The sequence below is a fragment of the Convolutriloba macropyga genome, chromosome 12 (assembly GCF_964194025.1).
Source record: "Convolutriloba macropyga chromosome 12, txConMacr16.3, whole genome shotgun sequence".
Classification (NCBI taxonomy): domain Eukaryota; kingdom Metazoa; phylum Xenacoelomorpha; order Acoela; family Convolutidae; genus Convolutriloba; species Convolutriloba macropyga.
This window is the reverse complement of record NC_134479.1, coordinates 31,913,416-31,927,269: the sequence shown is the minus strand read 5'-3', so window position 1 is coordinate 31,927,269 and position 13,854 is coordinate 31,913,416. Positions and strand designations below refer to the sequence as shown.

Sequence of the window (13,854 nt, the reverse complement as noted above, 5' to 3'; positions counted from 1 at the left end):
TTAAACCCATGTGTGAAGCTTGACTTAAATTTAATTTCTAATAAAACATGGAACCTTAAAATGTTGTTACAATATTATAGAAGGCAAAATAGTAATTTTCGATTTTAACTGATGTTTTTAAGGGGTCATTACTGTGATAAATGCAAGCAAAAAGTAGTACCTATCTGACATGAAATATTATTTTGACGCTATTGGGTAATTTTTTAGTTCTTTTCCCATTTTAGCCTCCATTATATTACTGTAATCGTCTTACGTTATATGACCACTAAGCTGGGAGAGGAGCTAAATTGAGAAAAAATTGATCAATTTTTTGATCAACTATAAACTAACTGGTATCTTATCAATTTACAATAGATGAGAATTCTGCGGAACGATCTCGCCAGATACAACAAAGAGGACATTGGTCTGTCTAGTGGAGGAGGAGGTTCCCTGGCGGCCCACGATGACATGGATTTCGATGACGCCGAAGTGGGGTGGAAAATGATCCACGCTGACGTTTTCCGATTCCCAGTTGCGAAGAGTCTGTTGTGTGCTATGATCGGTATGTGAATAACTGTTATGATCTCCGTGGTCTTGACTTCGGCAATCATGAAGTTGAAGAGATTCTCATGCCAATAAGACACACACCATCAAGCAGTTTCTTTAGACACTTGAGGGGTGCATAGCTTTGGGCATGTTGCATGACCGTTCATTAGTCCGTAACTACAATAATCAAATAGAATGCTTATCGCCGACTCTTACATGAACTTCGTACATAGGCGGGTTTCAAATTATCGCAAGATCCAAAACAAATATCGACACACAACACTGAGAAAACGGGAAAAGAAACATCTAGCCAGGCTTTTAAAATGAATTTCTTGTCATTCCGCCCTCAGTTACATGTCAACTAGAATAATAGACTTAATGGCACTTAGACAATATACTAACTATTCGTTCGATGACTTAACAATAGGGTAACATGTTGGCGTATATTTGGCATTTTGGCACATTGGGTAATTTGTATTGGCTGCGGGAAAGACCAGAGAAAGCTACACTGCTTTATCGGATGTCTTGATTTGCGAACGGTTGCCATGATAGCTTCGAAAGTCATCAACTCGGACTCACATTCTTTGAATACTTCTCTCTGAAAAAGGTTATATTTTGGTTTGCATGCTATCTCGCAGTTTTTCTGAAAACCATAAGAGTATCTTGAGTTAACCTGATTAGAAGCACGCTTTTGCTTGCATGCGCTCAATATATAGAGGTTTTGCTGTTTATTTCTGATAACTGTTGGAACGGTAAACGGCACAAGGTCCATCTTCTCTTTTATAGTTTGTATTTATATAGCGATTAGTGGTCCCAGCTCTTATTAGGCTGTTAATGGGGCAATCTTGGTTAAAAAAACACTCAGTAGTTTGTTCATGAAAGCATTCTTTCATTTGCTCACAATCTGATTAAAATTTACGAGTAAAAACGGAAGAAGTTGAAGTCTCTTTATGAAATAAATTAGCCAGTAAGATGGGGGTTTGTTTTAGGAGTTGGAACCCAATTCATCACAATTGCTGGTGGGGTTATTACGATGGCAGCCTTTGACATGTTCAAAGTTCACAAACACGGTACCATGTACTCATCAGCTGTCCTGCTCTACGCTGTCACTTGCTGTGAGTATCGTTCGCTACTAACATACACGCTCTCGAACGACAGCCAAGGGATTGTCCACCTGAAAAGCATATTTATAATTTTGACTCATTGCTCATTGTCTTAAAATGCATTTCATCTTTACATCTTTAGCTGAAAGAAAGAAGCAGAAATCCGAGGTTTGACTGGCGATTTTGGATTGTGCAATTTTTGGAGGTTTGGACGACCCCCCCCCCCCCCCCAAAAAAATCCCCCGCCCTAAAAAAAACGTATCCTCGGCCACTGAGTCCAGTCATAAGTTAGGTGCAACCAAAGTCAACCCCTTGGCTGTCGTTCAAGAAATTTGTGCGAATGCAGTGAGTTATTTTGGTCAGATGCTGATATTTGTGATAAATTTGCTGTTAAAGACTATATATAAAGATTGAAAGGATCGAATTTGCTTAACATAACACCGCAATTCAGTTCTAGCAATCTTGAAAGGGTTATGAGTGATAAGTTTGTTAATATATTTGAAATATGTTAATAATCTCTCTCTCCACGTATTTTAGTTCTCTCCGGCTTTGTCTCAGTGACTCACTATGTCCAGATGGCTGGATCCAAATGGGTGCACAATCTTCTGCTGGTGTGTGCTGTCTTCAGTGGCCCAATGTTCCTCTGTTGGAGTGTAGTCAACTCATTCCACTGGGCATACCAGAGCACTCAAGCGTTGCCTTTCTCAACTGTGATGCTGATTGCATTCATTGTTCTATTCAGTGAGTTTTTAATTTCAACAATATTTTACGACAGAAATATTTATAAACATTTGGAATGGCCTAAATGATCTAGTTGTGTTGTTTTCTCTGTTATGCATTTTTTAAACGCGTCTAGAGAATCATAATAATCCAGGACTGCATTCAATTGAATTAAATTACTGGGTAGTTCTACACGAACGCTTTTAGGGAGGTTGTATCAATCAAACAACTTTTTTGGGTTCCGACATTGACTTAAAACTGAAGATCTGTTTCCCCAGTTCATTTTTTCAATATCCATTGAAAATATTGGAAAGGCAGTTGATGAAGTTTTTTTTATAGCTGCGAAGCTGTAAGCTGAGCGTAGCTATATTGCGGTGCTCTTGGTTTTTTACAATTCAAAGAATTTGAATTGTATTGGGGCGCTGTCTTTTTTTTTTACGACTCGAAGAGGAGTATTGGTTTTCTTAAGGTTTTTTTTTTTTTACCGGAAGTACTATTCGTTCAGACGATGTTTTGACCTAAAAGCGAAAGCGAGTAAAATTGCAGTGTGAACTAATTTTTTCTGAGCGAGAAAAGTTTTTTGATCATGCGCTGCGTTTAGTGAATGACTTTTTGACATTGAAAAGTAGTTTTTGACTGAATGGCACATATAGATAACCGTTTTTAGCCGTTTTTTCGTCTAAGTGGCCTAGTTTTTTTGCTTGTAATTTGGTTTTTTGTAGAAATAATTTTTAATCGATGCTATGTTGAAATGTAAACCCCGGAAATTGATAGCACAGTATTTTGCATAGCCTGAAATCGCGTTTCAAATGCGAGATTGGCACATATTTCTTGATTTTTTAGTTAATTTTTGGCTTTTTTTCTATTAATTTCTTCATTTTTGGATCTTTTAGCTGTTTTTTGTCAAAAATCAGTTAACATGGCAATTTCCCTCTGATAATTCATATACTCAATTCCTCTTTCTACCTCGATGTAATTTTGTTTCATAAAAATGTTTATTTGCTAATCCGATTTTCGTAGTTTTTTGCCAATTTTTTTCGGTTTTTTGTTTGTATTTTGCTTTTAATTACCAGAAATAGTTTTTTGGGGAACATGAGAGACTTTAATTTCGTTTCAATAAAAATTCATTTTTATCATTTTTTGGTGTTAAGTTTTTGAAAAAACAGATAATTTTTTTTCATAAATGCAGTCTTAAATATTTTTTGACCACTCTTTTGCAAAATGTTTCATTGTTTCGTATGTCTCAATTCTGCTTTTTCTTGTTTTATTCTGTTCAGCAAGTTGGATTTTTGTCTCGAATGACTCGTTGTTTTTTCTATGTCTCGAATGCTGATCAATGAAATGTACTCGTTTTTCTTGATTTTTTTAAATTTGATTTTTTACTTTCAAAAATTAAGAATTGGTCTTTTTGTTACGGTGTTCCTAACATTGTGTCCATATTCTTCACATTCGCGTTTGTATCATTCTAGTTTTGTCGTGGCACCTCTTTTTGTATTCGTTATATTGATTTTTTCAGTTTTTAAAAAATTGAATGAATTCAGCTTTTTCTTAGATCTTGGTTTCTTCGGTTTGCAATTGATTTAATTCAAAATAAGGCAGTACTGGGAGTTTGCTAGAAAGTCTTTTCCAACATTTTGACTTATTACTATTCATTGCAATTTTCTTCCGGGCTTGGTATTGTTTTTAGACGATTGTTTGCCTTTGAATATTATTCTGTTACTTTTGTTTTTCTATGATTAATTTAATTTTTGAATTAGTATGAAATCATGTTGTCTAGCATATAAACAACAAGGACGAATCATGTATTATTTTTTGTCCTAATTGCCTTGATTAGAAATCTAATTGTAGTGGTTCTCTGATTCTTAAGTTTGAGCACTCTTTTTAATAATTTTCACTTTCCTGTCTTTTTTGAAAAGTTTTTATCTGCCGTTTGCTTTCGCGATCTTTTTGAGATTAGAATCATTAATTATCTAAGGGCAATTGATGGCCCTGTCAGCTTTGTCAGGCTATCAGTTTTTTTGATCATCCTAAAAATTTCAGATTTTTTTAACGTTACCAAACGTTTTCAATAATAAGATTTTGCTGCATTTTCTTTCTCTTGGTGACAGTGGTTTAAATTTCACCGATTTTTAGATCAGACCCGGGGAGGTAATGAGTTAATGGTTTAATACAAAAGGTAATGGCTTCAGCTTTTTGTGTAGTTTTGGTGCTTCGAGTCGCTTCCGGAATTCTTCCGGCTATGTTTTTAAGATCTGTTCACACATTTTCATGATTTTTGAAGTCAAATTGGACTAGTGATTTTGGTCACGCTGAAACAGGAAATGGAGCGAAAAAGCGAGTGGTTTTGCGGCGTGAATTTTTTTCGCTCTAATTTTAAAGTAAAGTGCGAAAATGGTGTTTGAACAAAAATTCGGTTTCTTGGTAGTGGTTTTTTGTTCACATGCGGCAATTTCACTCTGATTTTTACTGTTTTTTCAATTTTTTGGATCGAATTTTTTTTCTAAATGGTTTTCCCAATTCATTCACAGCTCATTCTAGGCCTAGTTTTTTGTTTGAATTAAATTTTAATTTCTCGTTAGTGGTTTTTTGTGTTCACATGCTGCATTTTGACTTTGATTTTCTGTTTTTTTCTTATTTTTTATCTGATTTTTTGTAATTATTTTCTCAATTAATTCATAGTCCATTCTAGGTCTAGTTTTTTCTGTTTAGTCAATGAAAATTCTTTGAATTGTACGTCAGGACTTGTCCTGCTATGTTTTTTTTTTTAAGATCTGCTCACACATTTTCATGATTTCTGAAGTCAAATTGGAGTAGTGATTTTGCTCACGCCGAAACAGGAAATGGAGCGAAAAAGCGAGTGGTTTTGCGGCGTGAAATTTTTTCGCTCTAAATTTAAAGCAGAGTGAGAAAACGGTGTTTGAACAAAAATTAGCTTTCTCGCTAGTGGTTTTTTTGTTCACATGCGGAAATTTCACTTTGATTTTTACTGTTTTTTCGATTTTTTGGATCGGATTTTTTTCTAAATGGTTTTCCCAATCCATTCATAGTCCGTTCTAGGTCTAGTTTTCTGTTTAGTCAATGAAAATTCTTTGAATTGTACGTCAGGACTTGTCCTGCTATGTTTTTTTGTTTCGTCGTCTGACGCTCTTTTTTCGTTTTACATTTGTTCACACCGCAAAGCTGAAAAAGTCAAATTTTCTGAATGACTTCTTCTTCTCACTAACGGCATTTGCGCGCGTGACGTCATTTCTCACTCGCTTTTGCGAAAGATTTTTGGTTATTTGCGTGATTAGATTTTGATCATACATGACTTACCTCACTCAATAAAATGACTTTTGCACTTTAAAACTTAAGTTTAATTTGAATTTGTTTAAGGTCAAAAGAACTCCTATGTGCAGTAAAGGTCCCTAATAAGAGGCTTCTGTGGAATGAATTTTAACAAGCTGTAGTAATTTATTGCTGAATGTTTTTAGCCTGGTTTTTTGAGCGGCGTCAATTTTTTTTCAATTTAGATCTGTATCTGTTTCTCTCTCTATTATATGGCACGCAGGTCTATTCTTTCGCAGCTATTCCGGCAATCTGCCGGCTATGTTTACTGTTTATTTGAATTTTCCCGCCTTAAAAGTTTTGTGGTCACTTTCATTACTTCAAATTGCGAAAATTTGTCGAAATCAGCTAACAGTAGCGATAAGATGACCCAACCTTTCTTTACAAAGAAGAAACTGAATAAAGGATTATCTTTTTGGTCCGGACGAAAGATTCCCGAATTACAAAATGCTCACAGAGGATGGTCCCAAATAATACTCCTAGAAGATAGTACCAAATAATTGCATTCTATTTGTATCGGAACATTTGCAAAGGTCAATTTTAAAATGATAGCAAGTAATATATAGTCTATTAGGTAAGCTGCGGAATGATTTGTTTTAATTGCTGTCAAACGAAGTTTGTAGCAATTATATTAGTCCTGTTTGGTCTTTTTTATGCGATTTATCGCTTGACCGATTTTTTGTCTGGCCCATTTGACTTTTCGTCTTTTAAAAACGGGATAAACAGGTTGCGCCGAGCGCGCATTGAGTGCTCTTAGAGCCTTTCAGCTCACTATTCTCCAAATATGCGATTCACAGTAACCATTTTGGAGACTTGTACTTATGGTGTGAAGGGCGGTTCATAGAGATTGACCCCCACAACACCCCCCCCCCCCCTCACTTCACCCCCCCCCCCCCACCCAATCCCCACCCCTGCACATCGTGTAGGCCGTAAGGTGCCCATGCAGTCAAAGTTACCTCCCACCGTTACATACCCCCCACTGTTTCCCATCCCAGCAGACCCCGGTGCACCTCTCCCCCCGCTGTGCTCACCTCACGCCACCTTGAATTGAGCTAAAGCTAGCCTCACTAACCCGTGGCTAGCTACTGATGAAGCCATCAAAAAGACTAAAAAATGTGACTAAGTGTCAAAATGGAGCCAAATTGGTAACTAGTACCTCGCAGAAGCTTTACTTCCTGATACTGCCTTAAAAGAATGGTCATATTGCAAAACAATTTTTTGGTCTCGAACGATGTTTGAAGTAATCATTGTAAAAGTGTAAAAAGTTTTTTATGAAAGATTTTTTGACCGATTTTGAGCTTTTTCTGGGAAATTCTTTGGCGTCTTGAGTGACCTTTTCACGCATGAGTTCTTTATTTTTGAGTAAAATAAGTTGCTCTAATTCTGAGAAAAGTTTGATGCTAATATAAAGCCGACTGTGAGATTAAAATTATCAAATTCAGTGTAGTGTAGTGTAGTTGGTCTGGAGGTCGGTTGTTCGGACCTCTGCGGGGTTGATATGTTGCACCCCTAAAACATTTCTTAGTTACACCAGCCCCCTCTTAATTTAACTGCCCCCGCCTGTCATTCGAGAGCGAGTCATCCGACGTTAGTCGGTTTATATTGAACATTTTTTTTAGCTTGAAGGGCTTCCCAAAGATACGTTTCTCTCTACGTAAACTTCCTGCCGCTCGAAAGTGCGACGGAGCAATTGTAATTGTATTGTTTTCTTTTCGACGAAGGACTGTTTATACCTCATATGCAGATTTGGGATTGCTCTCAAAAGAAGTTTGTAGAAATTATATTAGTTTTGACGGGAATTAGTCCTCAAAACCGGGAGAAACAGGTGATGCCCAGAGTGCATTCAGTTTTCTCGGAGCCTTTCGGCTTACTAGATGACAAGTGTGCGTTTCACCGAAACTGTTTCGGAGACAATTTCATGGTGTGAAGGGCAGTTCTTAGAGTGTGCCCCACACCTGCACATCGACCCACCCGTGACGCAGCACGCTCGGCGCCCCGCCGCACTCACTCCACACTCCAGCATTTAAGCTAAAAAAGCTAGCCTCCCTAAATTGTAGCTAGCTACTGACGATGCCAACCGCTCGGCAGTCGTTTGAGAGCAATTCTCACGAAGTTAGTCGGTTATCTTCACCACTAGTTTTTTTTCGTGTGAGAACAGAAGGAAATTTGCTTGTCAAGTGGTTTTCAGAACACCAGAAACAGGTTATGAACAGCTTGGTCTGCAGAATCTGGTCTTTTGAGCAGCGGTTTTCACTTTTGAACCACTTTTTAATTTTTCGCATCGATTCCAGAGATGTAAAGTGTGAGGTCAAGGGTAGCAGGATCCAAACATTTGGTTCTTTTCCGGAGTCTTTGGATGTTTTCATTTTCATCTGATTCAAATTTTGTTGGGAATTTAAATTGCTGACGTTTAAAAAAATGATTACTCGCGATTATGTAAACTATGACATTTTTCCTTAATTTTACCTTGATTGTGGTACAAATTGAGCTTCCTTTTGTAGTTGGAGCGCCCTTGACTGTTGTGGGTGGTGTATTTGGGAAGAACTGGGCACCTGCCTTCGATGCGCCCTGTCGTACCAAGAACATCAAGAGAGAGATCCCTGCCACCAACTGGTACAACTCAGCTCCCTTCCAAATGTTCATCGGAGGATTCATTTCTTTCAGGTCAAATAATTTTTTTGATTATTTTTAAACAATTTCGAAAAAAGGTCAATTTAAACTGGAAACAAACTTGAGCACTTTTACTGAACTTCAATTGTAGGTCACTGTACGAAATGATATATAATTTGTTTGCACCTATGATTTGAAGTCCAAATTCTGTCACACTGGTTTAATAGTTTTTTTAAAGCAAAGTCGCTACTGTAATGGCCTTTTTAAGGAAACGAATGACAATTTTTGTCATAATAGAAATTAACCGGAGCTCTACTTTCTGATTTGTTGATATTGTTTTAAATAATTTCTGATGTGGTTTGTGTTTCAGTTCAATCTCAGTTCAGTTGCACTACGTGTTCGAGACAGTGTGGGGGAGGGAGCAGTACTTTCTCTACGGTATTCTCCTCCTCTCCTTCTTCCTCCTGCTCCTTGTGAGTGGGGCAATTGGGGTCACCCTCACTTACTTTCAGCTCTCAGCTGAAGACTACCGATGGTGGTGGAGGTCTATCATCAATGTCGGGTTGGTCAATTCATCCTTATAGCTTCGGCTCGTTTCCATTCTAGCCTCCCTCTTTAGTTGAGCTGAACTAGAGCTGAACCTAAAACCCCTGATTGCCGTAATATATAATGACGGCCTAATTTTTGTGATAGGGGCTATGATGGAGAAGGCCCAGTTCTTTGCAGTGTGAGGAAGTCTGTGATGTGGTCTGTGGATATTTTATAATATTTTTTTAATATATTAAATATATTATATTTAAATAGCTGCGGCAGCGGGCTGTTATTGGCCTTCTCTTATTTTTTTTACAATCCAAAAGACCTGGATGCGCTGATTTTTACGAATGGAAGAGTATTGGCGGAGTGAATTTGAAGCAGGAATTGAAACGAAAAAATGTCGAGTGGAGAGGGAAAAGTGGTTTCTGTACATGCCGCTGTTTTTAGGGCAAAAAATTGTTGGATTTTTTTTTCAAGTGAGACGTGTTGTTTTTGTTTTCAGCTTGAGTTTGAAGATGCTTTAGTATTTGTACTGGGCGTGTTTTGATACTGTTTAATACTAAATTTTTGAGGATTTCAGTTCTTAATTGTTCTCAAACAAAATTATTATAGTCCTGCTGGTATTTTAATGTAATTATTCATACTGCCAACTTTTCATCTGACCATTTGACTCGTCGCTATCAAAAACGGGATAACAGGTAAAACCTGGAGGGTATTAATTGCTCTTAGAGCCGTACGGCTCACTAGTCTCTAAGTATGCGATTCATCGAAAATGTTTAAGAGACATGAATTAATAATGTGGAGGGCGGTTCTTAGAGTTTGACTACCGCCCACTTTATCTCACCCTTAAAACCCCCACTACGTCACCCTATCCCCCACTGTACCCGCCACCTCATCCTACACTTAACCACGCCTGCTCACACCGCCCACCCCCCTCCATGCTCACGCCTCTTTCCTACCATCCGCTCACACCTCTTCCACTGTTGTTGAGAAACTTCATAAAAATGAAACTCGTAGCTTTTTAAAGATGTGTATTTTTGTTGTCTTTTTACTTAGTCTCATCGATGAAAGGTTTCGTTGGTTGCTAATGGGGAATACATGCTTCTAAATAGTCGTTTTAGTTCATAGCTATTGCTTTCTATAATTTTGAGATATTTGACCTTGGCTGTTATTTTTTCATTTTGTTGTCTTATCTTTGTCTCATTAATGACAGATCTTGTTGCTATTGAGTCAGATCTGATTCGAAATAGTCCTAAATCCTTGTTAAGGGCTCCCTAGACTTTGACTCGTTAGTTTGCACTTTTTTGTTATAGCTGCGAAGCTGTAAGCTGAGCGTAGCTATATTGCGGTGCTCTTGGTTTTTTTTGTTTCGTCGTCTGACGCTCTTTTTTCGTTTTACATTTGTTCACACAGCAAAGCTGAAAAAGTCAAATTTTGAATGACTTCTTCCTCTCACTAACGGCAATTTGCGCGCGTGACGTCATTTCTCACTCGTTTTAGCGAAAGTTTTTAGGTTATTTGCGTGATTAGATTTTGATCATACTTGACTTACCTCACTCAATAAAATGACTTTTGCGCTTCAAAACTTAAGTTTAATTTGAATTTGTTTAAGGTCAAAGGAACTCATATGTGCAGTAAAGGTCCCTAATAAGAGGCTTCTGCGGAATGAATTTTAACAAGCTTTATTAATTTATCGCTGAATGTTTTTTAGCCTAGTTTTTTGAGCGGCGTCGATTTTTTTTTCAATTTAGATCTGTATCTGTTTTTATCTCTATTATATGACACGCAGGTCTATTTTTTCGCAGCTATTCCGGCAATCTGCCGGCTATGGTTAGTTTTTCTGTTTTGCTTGCAGTTGTTTATTTTGCTGTCTTTTGGCAGTCTCCTTTTTGACAGGATCTTATTATAGCTGCGAAGCTGTAAGCTGAGCGTAGCTATATTGCGGTGCTCTTGGTTTTTACGACTCGAAGAGGAGTATTGAGATTCTACAGTTTTTTTTAGCAGAAAGCATGTTTGTTCATGACTTGAATTTTGACTTCTTTCTGTTCGAGCATTTACCTCCGTTTTTGACTGTTTACTTCTGTTTTCGAACATTGGACTTTAACAGTAGCTTCGTTTGTAATGTAGAGTAATTAGGAACTGCTGGTAATGTTCAATGTGAAAAAGTGATTTTGAGATTTTTTTTCGTCGTCTGAAGCTCCATTTTCGTTTTACATTTGTTCTAGAAGATTCTGTCTCGTCACTGCTTAAATGTTTTTTTCGCGCTTGATTTCGCGCTTTCTGCGTGACCTAAATTGCGGTTATTCAGAAGTTGTCTGTTGTTAAAACAAAGTTGATTGTGAGAAAAAAGATTGTATGGTCCAACAGCAGAGTGGTTAAGGCGACTGGCTGTTAATTAGGAGATGGGCCCTTCGAGCCGCGGCAGTGAAACAATTTTTGCACACAAAACAACCTCCTTTGAATTAAACTTGAAAGTTTTATAGGCAGCGGCGACAACTTCTATCAACTCATTTCTGTATCTTTTTCCATCTGTATTTTACAGCACGCAAGTCTATTTCGCAGCTATTCCGGCAATCTTCCGGCTATGTTTGTTTCCTAATGAGGCATAAGTTCGCATAATTTTGTATTTGAAATCAGGCCAGGGATTCTTATTACTCTCTTTTTGTTTTCAGAAAATTTTAATGAGTTTTTGAATGAGTTAATATTTATGAGAACAATTCATCCTTTAACGAACGAAATTCTTTCAAACGAAATTGTAGCGTTTTCAACCTTGCTTGACTTTGTTTTTTGTCGAACTGGTTCAATTTTTGATCTAGAGAAACACGATGGAGCATTCTTCCGTCGTTAGTTGGTTATTTGGCCAAATGTCTTAAATCTAAAGATTTTGGGATCGAAAACACGGGACTTCTGGGCATCCATTTTTGAATGATTTTTAGAGCGACTGGCGTCTTCGTGTTTATCTACGCCCTGTATTATTACTGGAACAAAAGTCCAATGACCGGAATGCTGCAGACTGTCGAATATTTCGCATACACTCTCCTCCTGTGTTACGTGTTCTTCCTAACCCTCGGAACCGTTTCATTCTTCTCTTCCCTCAAATTTATCAAGTATATCTACAGAAATCTGAAGATGGATTAGTTACATTCTGTCATATACAACCCGAGGAATAACGACATAAAATGTTGAGTGATAGTTTTGCCGACATCAACACAAATATAGACACGTTTTGTATAATTATCCAGGAATTTTTTGCTGTATCGCTGGAACAAAGGGAACTTGACGTCACAGAAAAGCAACAAAAGTATTCCAAAATCCAAAGTTTGCAACAAAGAACAAGTAATCGTTGAATCGATAAATTTCACCCACATCAACATCGTGCCCTGTAAAATTATCACCTGAACTTAGCAACTTTTGAGAATTAACCCAAGATTTGACTTCCGAGCAAATTGAAACTTAAAACCACGGATTTGAGGAGAACCTAAGTTGAATTATCCATTAAACAGTCATGACTTCTTACGGAGCTGTGAGTTGCTGTGAAAATACTTTCAGTTGCTGTGAGAAAGAAAGAAACAACTAAATGTCGAAATAATCACAAAATGTGGCGAATCAGAGATTCCTCGTGGTCAAAATAAACGAAAACAATGAAACATCAGCTGCTGCTTCAAAAATTTCAACACGAAAATTTACTTTCAAAAGAAAAATTTTAAGGGTTTTGTGAAGTTTTCAGCTGAATTTCTGAGATGAAAGATTTTGGAGTTGCATTTTTTTCTGATAGTTTTTTCTGATTACTAATGTCAAAATGTCATGAAGCACTGTTTATTTTGCCTGGGATGAAATTATTCTGCAATTCAAACGAAATATCGAACTAATTCAGACATTTTCAAGTACAATATCCGAAATCTTTCATCGGTTAAACGTTTGAGAAATGTTAAACCTTATTAAAGATAAATAGTAAATAATAAATCGCCAGTTTTCTTTTCTCTTAACCGTTACTAGCTTATAACATATCAAATGTAGTTAATTTGTATATGATCTCTTCGATTCTTTGTAAAACTATATTGTGCTACTATATTAGAGTGTCTATCAAGGATCTGTTTCTATTTGACAGAAAAAGAGTCAGTGCATTTGAATGATAAAATCCGTATTTAATTACGAAAAGCTAGAATAATGAAAGCTAACTGGCGTTTTAAAACGTCAGAATGAGTTAAGAAAAATAATCGGTTTAATTGTCAATAAAATTTTTACTGAAAGGTGCAGGTCGTAGATTAAAATTGCATTCGTAGTGATAAGAAAGAAACAGATTTTTGATGTCGAAATAAATCTTTGGTTCATGTTTATTTTTCTTCTCGCTGGTGTAAATGTATATTGAGTGCACATGTATTGAGTATGGATCAATTTATTGTTGAATATTGAAGTCTTCAATTCAATTTCGACTTGAACCGTATTTCTGCAGAACAGTCAGTTAGGGATTAAACAAGACGGCTCATGCGAGTCCGTGCGGAGCAAAGAAGGTTCCAACGTAACTCAAGGTTGGACAAACAACATTAAATACTGTCATAGATGTGGCTGTGAGTATCCGAAAGCAAATTCTATGAATTGGAGAAAAATTACAGATATCGAGAAACCACAACACATTACACACAAACAAATACCAACCCCAGCACCAAAAAATATCTTAATTTTTTAATTGATCTTGAATGAAGTTCATAGCAATTACTGTAAAGGTGTTGGTCTCTTTTATGCAAATTTTTTTGCTTGACCGTATTTGCGCTTTTCTAGAAAATTCTTTGACTTTTCAAGTGACTTTTTCACGCTTTCGTTCTTTATTTTTGAGTGATCTCTATTGCTCTCACTCCAACGTAAAGCTTGTTGCTAATATAAAACCTGTTGCAGCATAGGAAACGAAGAGCCTGATAGCCGAGTGGGCAGTGCATATGGTTAGGTTGGTAGGTTAATAGTTCGAATCCCGGGGGAGGCAAATGTTTTTCCACCCGCTGTCGTTCAAGAGCAATTCTTCCGACATTAGTCTGTTTAT

The 13,854-nt window shown here is 37.0% G+C and overlaps 1 protein-coding gene across 1 annotated transcript in view; it reads left to right on the top strand.

Moving 5' to 3' along the window:
* The window catches only part of LOC142351134 (transmembrane 9 superfamily member 1-like), a 32,936-nt gene extending 20,355 nt beyond the window's left edge, over positions 1 to 12,581 (top strand). Inside the window, exons 7-12 of the mRNA XM_075403230.1 lie at positions 355 to 541; positions 1,515 to 1,640; positions 2,166 to 2,369; positions 8,177 to 8,339; positions 8,656 to 8,847; positions 11,756 to 12,581. Coding sequence (XP_075259345.1) covers positions 355 to 541; positions 1,515 to 1,640; positions 2,166 to 2,369; positions 8,177 to 8,339; positions 8,656 to 8,847; positions 11,756 to 11,957 — 1,074 coding nt within the window. The 3' untranslated portion in view covers positions 11,958 to 12,581. The remainder of the gene's footprint in view (positions 1 to 354; positions 542 to 1,514; positions 1,641 to 2,165; positions 2,370 to 8,176; positions 8,340 to 8,655; positions 8,848 to 11,755) is intronic.
* Positions 12,582 to 13,854: the final 1,273 nt, after the last annotated feature.